The sequence below is a fragment of the Apodemus sylvaticus genome, chromosome 9 (genome assembly GCF_947179515.1).
Source record: "Apodemus sylvaticus chromosome 9, mApoSyl1.1, whole genome shotgun sequence".
Classification (NCBI taxonomy): domain Eukaryota; kingdom Metazoa; phylum Chordata; class Mammalia; order Rodentia; family Muridae; genus Apodemus; species Apodemus sylvaticus.
Window position 1 is genome coordinate 68829995 of NC_067480.1, and position 10512 is coordinate 68840506.

At 40.8% G+C, this 10512-nt stretch overlaps 1 protein-coding gene across 1 annotated transcript; it reads left to right on the forward strand.

Annotated features, from left to right (window-relative positions):
* Nucleotides 1–1614: 1614 nt before the first annotated feature.
* Nucleotides 1615–9280, forward strand: LOC127692617 (protein-lysine methyltransferase METTL21C). The gene is made up of 4 exons (XM_052193172.1): nt 1615–1699; nt 4839–4990; nt 8184–8301; nt 8886–9280. The coding sequence occupies exons 1-4, from the start codon at nt 1615–1617 to the stop codon at nt 9278–9280; spliced, it is 750 nt and encodes a 249-aa protein (XP_052049132.1).
* Nucleotides 9281–10512: the final 1232 nt, after the last annotated feature.

The following is a 10512-nucleotide window of genomic DNA, read 5'->3' on the forward strand; positions in this document are numbered from 1 at the left end:
TCAAGGATAGTTTCTGACCCTCACAATGTTTGCTACTTTTTAGAGGCAGAATCAGTAACTTGCAAGGTCATTGAAAAGCTGAAAATTTAAAAGCTAAGATAAGAAAGTGTCTGCAAGGGGAAAGCAGCTCCGGTGAGGCACATGAGTGGAACACTCTTGGGTAGCTTGGTAAACTGGAGAATTAATGTGAGGGCTTGAGTGCCTGAGCTGATTAAAAAGCCACATGACACCCATCCACTGTAGTCTAGTTTCCTAGATACTCCCTTCACGAGAGATGCCAGGGACATGCAGCCACATCACATCCACCACAATCTCATTTGACATGCACAGGGACTTCAGGGGCACACATACTCTGCACACGTGGAGTTACAAATGCTTCATGGCTGGAGTCCCTCTGGCATGTATTTCTCATTAATAGACCCGAGTGATTGGAATTAAGTAAGTTCTCTAGCAGCGCTTTTGGCTGGGGTGCCCTCAGTAGCTAAAACGGTAGAATGGCGCAGCTCTTGAGCATGGCTATAAAATCAGGATAGTAAATGCAGATGACAAAATCTATGAAAAACTTGCTAGAAAGATTAAAGATGTCAATGTACAGTGTGGACCTTAATATAGACTAAGCACTGTGAGTCATTTAAGGAAAGCCATGGTGAAATAGGAAGACCCCAGGGCAAAGTGGGTTGCAGCTGTATGTCCACCTAGACTACTGGGTCTGTCACTGATCAACTTCATCTTTATCCGGGATTCTCCTCCCCAACCCTCCTCTTAGTTGACTGAACATTAGCTTGGTATAAGCCACGTGGTCTACCCCTCACCTACCACTGAGCTGTCTTAAGTTTGAGACAGGACTCTTATATTGTCAGGGCTGCCCTTGAACTTGTGAATCATCTGCCTCAGCCTCCTAGGTAGGTGGGATAGTGATGGGGTTACTGTGATTTTGAAGACAGTGAGTGGATACACATTCCTAGTGCTGGTTCTGTTTCTATTTTATCTCACTGTCCTTCAAATGGCAGTATCTGCTTTTATACTCAGCAAATACAAGTGCCCTGGATCTTCCCGGTCCAACAAGCCTGTGGCTTTTGCCTATCAGTGGTTGCTGGATACATCTTTTGTTGCAAACCAGTCTTCCTGTATGTGACTGAGGGGGATTAAGGAGACTCCGCGTACTGAAAGTGGGGAACCAGATCAGTGTCCTAGCTAGAGTGTTCCAACAGTCTCAGCGTCTGAGCCAAGCTGGGTCTCTTGTCCATGGTTCAATAAACCACAATCCACAGCCGTCCCCACTGGCACCCAGTGTTGTACAGGCTTTCTTCACTGAAATTGTCTTCTGAAAGTTATTTGAAATAATTTTAGCTCCAGAACTTAATGATACAGTCCTAGATCGTGACAAGGGGCAGCTACATATGCTCTCAGGTGCACCTGCTCTGGATTGCATTTCCTCTTGAACCAGCTCCATGGGTGGCTGCCTTACTCACCCCGGGGAACCAAGATGACAAGAAGAGGGTTTTTTTTGTTTGTTTGTTTTGACTCAGGAAATGATAAAATGGTAAGCAGTGCTCCTGGGAACCTTGCATGGCTGAGTCTGAATTGTCTTTTCCCTCTCAATAGGCTCTGCCTATGGCCCAGCAGCTCCACACAGCCCAGTCGCCCCTGTGCTCAGGGACTCCACAGGAGGACGAGGATTTTGCAGGACCCTCAGTAGGTAAGTTCTTACAGCATTTCCCAGCCACAATAATGTGTTTCTTTTAAACTCTAGGATTTTTTAAAACTACAATAAAGAAGAGCAGAAAACAAAATCAATTACCTTCTAGTTTTCATTATCACTTCTGCAATGTTTTATCATGTGTGCAGTTCTAAGAGGGCTATACATCTGAACAACTTTTAAAATCATCAAAAGGAAATTTAGATTTGTTTTTTGCTTCTCACTCAGATATATTCCTGGTATCGTTTTCTGACAGTGGTTCCCTGTCAGAGGTATTTCCTCTTAGAGCCATGTGAAAGTTTAGAATTATGTCTAGGAATGGATTCAGGAAGCAAAGAATTAAAGACATAAACATGGGTTTCCTGAGAACCATTTCAAATAACCATTTACAGTGGTTAAAAAAAAAGTCTCACCTCTGCTAAAGAGGGTGTTAACTTATTTTTTCCACATTGTTTTCATAAAATATAACTGTTTCTAAAATTCTGATCTACTAAGTGAAACTATTTAAAGTGTAATACACAAGTTTCTCTTTATAGACCTCCACACATTCTTACATAAAACTATTTATACGCTTGTGTTTAAAATTCTATTACATTTATGTTTTGTTGTGCATGTCCTGGCCTACCCGTGGAAGGCAGGAGATAACTTGCCAGAGTTCATTTTCTACTTCTACCGTGAGGTTTCAGGAGTCAGTGTAGGTCCTCAGGCTTAGAAGCAACCACCTTTAATTGCTGAGCTATCTCATGCACCCAATGCCTGTTTTTATTTTTAATACATTTTTAATTATGTGTATGCAAGTATTGCATGCTACAGTATGCATGTAGATGTCAGAGAAAAATCTGTAGCAATCAATTTTTAAAGTAATGTTGATTGAAGCAAGGAACAGTGGTGCACACCAGTATTTCTAATACAGGAGAGGTTGAGACAGAGGAATCAAGAAATCAAGACCCACTTGTTTTACACATCTCAAAATAAGTAAATACATAATAATGAATAATATTGATAGGGATAGTTTAACTACTTAATACTTGTTTACTTGCAATATCATCCCACCAAATTTGTAACACTGAGAGAAAACTGTTGGCACAGTGGTGGTCCTTGGGAGAAAAGGATAGAGGTACACAGTGGCTGTGGCAGGGTCAGAGGAACCTGATGGGGCTGTCAGGAATTCCTGACGGCCTGGCATGTTGGAGATAAGCCTATTCTGGCTGTGGATTTCATGAACTTTGGATCTGGTTGTTACTTGTGGCTAAGAAACATGTGATGTTATATAATTAACAATTAGATTATATTAAAGACCAAAATTACAACTACTCAAATCTCAGGCTGGAGGGATCGTTCAATGGTTAAAAGCACAGGTTTACTCTTACAGAGAATCCAGGTTTGATTACCAGTACCCACAGGTGGCTTATACCCATCTTAACTCTCTGATATCTTCTTATGGCCTCTGCAGACACTGAAGCATACACTGTACCCACATCGCACACAGACATACCTGAATGAAGGCAAAATACTCAGGCATGAAAATAATTTAAAAAAATACTCAAATCTCACCGTTAGTAATTTTACACATCTCGCTGTGACACATGCTTTCCATGTTACTTCCATTTTCTCTGTTGCTGGAACACACACCACTCATGGTGAATATGTTTATACAGGGTCCTTGTAAATACTTGTGAATCAGTGTCTCTTCTTCCTTGTAGAACCTGGGAGTAAGACATTCTCCATTGTGTTCCTTGGCTTTCTATATGTCTGAACTAGATTTAGTATCAGCTCACAGCCCCACGGTTGTGGACCTTATTAGTCATTTATAAAGATGGGGCTTATTTGCTAGGGTCACTGTGAAGGCTGTGAGTCTGTGCCCTATAGCTTTACAGAGGAGAGTGTGAACCAACGACTGCACTGGCTCTTGATGAGCAAGTTCCTACCAGCTTATTGAAGTTTAGCTTTGGGTCAGTACAGAAGTTTCTCTCTTTTGAGTGGTGTAAATGAGAACTGCTACTTGTTAACAACCATGATACCATCCATCAATGGAACCAAGGCTTCCCCTGGATTAATCTATAAATGACTCAATCACCCTTACTATTGGTAAAAACCTGTTTCTAATATGTCCCACACTGATATAATCTTAAAAGGCAACAAACTTCTAGGAAATAAAAATGAAAACATATATAGACACATAAACTATGAGCCGCAGTTTATTTTCTTAAATTCTATGTAATAGTCAATGTCCCCTGAATCACTGGAGGGCCTGCCCTGAAGGAAGCTACAGCTATAGAGGGTCTTTCCCAACTCACCTCCTTCCTTTTCCACCGCGAGTGGCTCTTCTGAGAGACAGCAAATGCTCATTAACTGCTTTCCCTTTTCCTTTTCTAGAGGCCAGATTTTACTCCTCTGTCAAAATCCATCAAATTCCAGTATACAAAGGCCATGCCTGACCCTTCTGCTCCAAGTCAGAATCCCCATTGTTGGTGCTGTTTTAGTTCTTAGCCAACTGATCATGTGCTCAGCATCCTCAGCCTCCCTGACATTTCACCTCACTGCTCCTCTTAAACATTGACAAACCTATAAAGATTTGTTTCACTGCATGCTAGCCCTGTTAGGTGCTCTCTTCCCACTTTATGACATGTGAGAACTGCTATTATGGTTTATGGGGCTCAAGTAGTATTTAAAGCAGTTGTAATTTAATATCTGGAGTTTGGTGACTAGCCTCCTGGGGCTTGGAAAGCTGGCTAGACTGTGGGTAGCTTAGACCTTTTGAGGGGTAGTTGTGGATTTAAGAGAACATGCTCGTGCCAACATGTGGGAATGCCATCTCACCCCAAGATCCAGAAATAGCCATACGCATCTTTATCTAGCTCCTTCATGTTCAGAACGCTCACCCAGGTCACTGTAGACAACCAGATAACATTACTTTCTCTTGGTGGCAAGAAAATGGGTAGGGTGTCATCTCTTCTGTCCTCTTAAGGAAAGAGCAGGGTCATTTTGTCACATGTGAATTCCATGTCCCTATTACTCTATGTAATTCAGTTTCATGTTCTATGTACAGTCATAGCTATTGATGGTTGCCCTCCCGTTAAAGAAACAGTTTCAACTATTACCATGTTATTGAAATCCATCTGATTTTTCTGCTTCACAGAGTCTGACAGGATAGAATCATCTCTTCGTAGCATCCAGAAATTTGTTCCGACAGACTATGCCAGCTACACACAAGAGCATTATCAGTTCGCAGGCAAGAAGATCATCATTCAAGAATCCATTGAGAACTATGGCACAGTGGTGTGGCCAGGGGTGAGAACTGCTACATTTGTGGTGCAGCTTTCTGGAGATAAAATATTTTGTACATCTGTGTTGCCTACAACAACAGGCTGCACCTTCTTACCTCTGTGCTTTTTTTTTTTTTAATATTTATTTATTTGTTATATATAAGTACACTGTAGCTGTCTTCAGACACCAGAATAGGGTGTCAGATCTCTTTACAGATGGTTGTGAGCCACCATGTGGATGCTGGGATTTGAACTCATGACCTTTGGAAGAGCAGTCGGTGCTCTTACCCACTGAGCCATCTCTCCAGCCCCACCTCTGTGCTTTTGAACCTAATGAGTAACTGCCTGTTTTCCCAGGAACTTGGGCTCTTCAGACATACGGCATTTCTTCCTGTAGCACTTCGAAGTGCAATCCTCCTCTCTCATTCCATTATCTTCCTCCTCTTGCTCCTTGCCAGCCCTCTCCCTTCTTTCTCATTCATGACAGACAAGTGGTCCATCACACACATCCCTAATCCTAATCAATATTTATTGAAATATTTTCAACTGACATAAGTAGAATGGGATATAAAACTGATACTACTATATGGAAAAAGTTAAAAAATTACAGTTTAGAAATTGCACTAGGCACTTTTGGGCTCCTCATTCTCAGGCATTTCAGGAATTTCAGACTCTTTCACATGGTAAACAGTACATACTTCAGAAGAAACATTCAGGAGTCATGTCTCTACCTCTTGATTCCTATGCTTGTAAGGACGGTATTGAAACAGACAAAATTCTGTATTTTCAGGTTGTGTGATCACGGGCAGTTGTCCATTTATTGTGTCCATATTTAAAATGTGAATTACTGGTAACAATTAGTTGCTGACACGATTGTGAAGATTAATGAGGCACTACTCCTAGGCCCACATTAGCTGTAGTGACTGGTGCAACATTATTCCCACCTCACAGCTGAGAATACCAGAACTCAGAAAGGTTCATAGGTTTGGGAAACATCAATTCTTGAGTAGTCTGAGGCCCAATATTACCAATTTCTCCAGTGCAAGGAATTCCACATTAGAAAGGGTACAGAGCAGAAGTTTGCAGATGTTTGGGAGTTATATTGAGATCTTTAAGTATTTTGATTATTGTGTAGGGCAAGGAGGTGACTTTCTTAAAAACTGTCTGATACATATATATGGTAAAAGGATTCTAAACTAGAAAGTCATGATGCTGGCACTGTGGAACACTGAGTAGTCATGATGAGAGTCCTATTGGACTCTCCAGGTGGTCTTGGGGACTGTTTAGTAGGTGGGAAAAAAGGAGTCAGGGCTTTAGGTCTCGGTGCTCTTCTAGTAATTTATATATAGGTATGATTTCCTTGCAGCAATGGTCTTTTGTTTAACCAGAAGTTTGAAAACACCAAACCTACTATTATACCAGGCAAACACATAACTACAGTGATGGTAAGACATTAGAAAATTAAGGTTTCATTCTGTCTTGTACCAAATGGCATCTTGGGATTTGTTTCAGGCAGCCAGCTCTACAATGTGAATATATGATTTCTGGTGCAACTCTCCATGGAGATTACTTCAGAATTTGCTTTGAAGGATAGAGTAGGTGCACTGAAATGTCAAAATAACACTCCACATGACACTTATTGGAGGACAGGGTGTTCCAGAGCTCAGAGGGAGGCTGGCTTCAGTCATCTTCACAGGATTGCTCAGAGTATGTTCTCTGCAACACTGTAGGCGACACTCAATATTGAAGGTCCACACAAGAACTTTCTTCTCCTTGCCAACCAAAATCCCCTCCCTTGTTTTGATGCTGTCTGGTATCTGCTACTCCCACCTGGCAGGCCACATACATCTTTCCTCAGCTGGCTCACCTCTCCCTCCATCAGGAAGGCAGTACTGACTTCCAAGTGATCTCTATTCTGCCCAGTCCCACTTGTATACCTCATTTATGCTACAAAACAGTAATTCATAAGTGGTTCACATGTCTTACCTATCACTAGAGTACCTTGAAGCATAGATAGCTGCTATTACCCTTGAAGATATCTGTTCAACAAGAACACAGGATGGATTGGGACAGGGTTACTGTGCTATTCACCCCATGACCTGCAATGGTGAGAGGAGTTCAGGCATTCCCTGGCCAGTAACTTCCTGCCTAGCCCATACAAAAAATGGAGTGCACTAGAGAACTCAACTGCTTTGCATCTCCATGTCTTCACTGAAACCCTAGTCTGTGTATGTATGGTTTTGTGGATATTTACCTTTTTAGTCTTTCCCATGACATTGCTGATATTTCATTTGCACATGTATATATGTGGCCCTCCATCCCCACCAAATACTGTTTTGGCAACAAGGTCCTGGCTGTCCTGGGCCTTACAATGTAGCTGAAGTTGGCACTGAACTCCCAGGAATCTTCTTCCCTTTCCCTCCCAAGTGCTGGGAATAAAGGTGTATGCCACTATGCCCAGCTAACATAAATAACATTTTTATGAATCAATGAAATGTTGTATCTTATTAAAGAACAGTTATGAAAAATACAAATGGAAAAAAAAGGATATTTTATATCATGAATAAAAACTAATTTGCTCATTCATATTGTAGTCCAGACTGGTATCATCAGGGCTGATCTAAACATGTAGACCCACAGAAGCTAAGGATGTGTATCTTTAATGAACTAAACACCTTGAGAACTACTATTTTGGCAATGTTTGTCATCCAAGAGAAGGAAGGAGAGAGAAAGAGAGAGGAAGTGGGGGAGAAATCCAAACTGGTCAGCTGTCCAATGGAACAAACCTCATTAATCTATAGTTTCATCAAGGAGCTGGGAGAAAAGTGCTAAAATTTACGTAATTTACATTAAAAAGCTGACAAGATTTGCTCTTTTTCAGTGCACATTCCTGATTTAAGAGTGGAACTGATCCTCCAGGTCTTTAGTTAGAATTATGACATTCATGATAGAGATGGGTATTATATTAAGTTTTTCCTTTCTGTTTTGCTTGTTTTTGAACCAGGGGTAAGAATCACATAGTAGCTCAGGCTTGCTCATGCTCCTAGTGCTTACAGGTCGGAGCCACTGTATCTGGCTATATTGGTTCTTATAGAACACTTACTAAATGGAAAATAATTAGGGTTATGCTTTAATGTTCAACTACAAGCAACAATGGTTTGCTCCTGGTTTCTAATGATCCAACTTCAAAGAGAAAAATTGTTGTTAATGTCTTTTAGGCTACAGCTTTGTGTCGATATTTAGAAGACCATACAGAGGAATTAAATCTCCAAGATGCTAAAATACTTGAAATTGGTGCTGGACCAGGCCTTGTTTCCATTGTGTCCAGTCTTTTAGGTTTGTTTTTTCTTGTTCTCATAAAATAAACAACAACAACAAAAACTCTTTGTGTGGCTTGGCCACATTTTTACTGAATTGCCTCTAAATGTCACTTGACATGCATCATTAGTTATTCAAATAGTCTTGGAGACATTAGTCTTCAAGCAGTTACTTTAATTTACCTGGTTTTCATGCATGCAAGAGTTCAAAGGTATGAAACTGAACCCTGCTGACATTCATGAGTGGGGTGGAGGTTTAAGTTGGGGTGCTACTGAGATCAAATGTAGGAGGAAGCTGCCTATTTTTAATTTCATATATACCAACAGAGGCAGGAGTAAGACATGTAGATGTTTCTTGTCTATCTCTTAGGAAAGGAAATTGTGGCTGCTCTTATCTGGAGGCAACATTACCATTTCTTTCTTTTATTTTTGTTTGTTTTTCGAGACAGGGTTTCTCTGTGTAGCTCCAGCTGTCCTGGAACTCACTCTGTAGACCATGCTGGCCTCGAACTCAGAAATCCGCCTGCCTCTGCCTCCCAAGTGCTGGGATTAAAGGCGTGCGACAACACTGCCCGGCAGCATCACCATTTCTTTTTCTCATAGGAGCTCAAGTCACAGCAACAGACCTGCCTGATGTTCTTGGAAATCTTCAATACAATCTTTTAAAAAACACACTAGAATGCACAGCTCATCTACCTGAAGTGAAAGAATTGGTATGGGGGGAAGACCTGGACCGGAAATTCCCTAAGTCAACCTTTTATTATGATTATGTCCTAGCCTCTGATGTTGTTTACCACCACTACTTTCTGGATAAGCTGCTCGCTACCATGGTGTACCTTTCCCACCCAGGCACTGTGGTGCTCTGGGCAAACAAATTCAGATTTAGTACTGATTATGAATTTTTAGATAAGTTCAAGCAAGCTTTTGATACCACTCTCTTGGCTGAACATTCAGAATCATCAGTCAAGTTGTTTAAAGGAATACTAAAATGGGACTGAAATGTAAAGAGCCTTTGAAACAATCAGTGTGTTGTAAAGATATTAGAAGGTACACCATCCCATAAATAAATGCAATGATATGAATAAATGCAATTCAATACACAACTCTGTGTAGTGCACGGCAGCTCTGAAATAGATATGCACCTGCCTGATTATAGCCATGTGCCAGTGATTGCCTTACTGGAGCTAGAATGTTTGTTTATATGGATTATAACAGGGAGAGGGTAATGACTAAAGGTGCAAACTGTGGAAATTGATGGAATGAGAAAACGGATGTCTTAAGAACCTCCATTGAGGTGTTGAAGAGATAGTTTAGCAGTTAAGATTAACTGGTATGCAATCATGGTGACTAGAGTTCAGATCTCAATATCCATATAACAAGTTGGTATTCAGCAAAGAACTCTATAGCTCTGGTGGATCTGATAGTCTCTTCAGGATTCTGAGCACCACAGGTGCATATATTCTCATACACATAAAAAGCTGCGCACATGAACTCCCAGTGCTGGGAAGGTAGGGACAGAAGAATCCCTGGTGCTTGATGGCCAGTCCTATCTTAATTGGTAAGCTTCAAGATTAGAGACTTGTCTCAAAACAAAGGTAGTGATTAAGGAAGACATCTAGCTTCCACACACATGAGCACATACATGAACATGTACACTACTCCCATGCATTATTGCAATTATAGAACAGAGCTTGAGAAAGGGAACACAATTCTACCATTATTTCATATATACATGGTTATACATTCACACACACACACACACACACACACACACACACACACACACACGCACGCATGCACGCACGCACGCACGCACGCACTGTGTCTGTATAGATTTTAGCTTCTGTGGCAAAGCAAACTTTAAATACAAACAAAAAAAACCCCAATATTCATGCCTGATGTGATGGCGCTAAGTCAGAATCAGATAATACTTTCAATTAGCATGCTACATATTACTTCTGTAGAACAGTAAAACATAAAACTCTTTTGTTTTACCATCATTTATAAAAATGTAACTGTTTTTTTGCTTGTAAAAGGAAAATGTAGCTAGATGTGGCTTTCAGGGCACCCTGACAGCCCATGGATGTATATGTCATATGCAGCAGGACTTTAGGATTTCTAATAGTTTAGCCAAGATAAACATCAGAATATATTCTAGCCGAAGATCTCAGGAACTACAACTCCCCTTACAAAAGCAGCCAAATACTTGATGATCTATTAACAGATACGC

Excerpts from the sequence above, each read along its gene's own strand:
- LOC127692617 (XM_052193172.1), top strand. The coding sequence starts at position 1,615 with ATGGCCCAGCAGCTCCACACAGCCCAGTCGCCCCTGTGCTCAGGGACT. Across the intron at positions 4,991-8,183 it reads GCACAGTGGTGTGGCCAGGG|GCTACAGCTTTGTGTCGATA; the intron begins GTGAGAACTGCT and ends AATGTCTTTTAG. Across the intron at positions 8,302-8,885 it reads CATTGTGTCCAGTCTTTTAG|GAGCTCAAGTCACAGCAACA; the intron begins GTTTGTTTTTTC and ends TTTTTCTCATAG.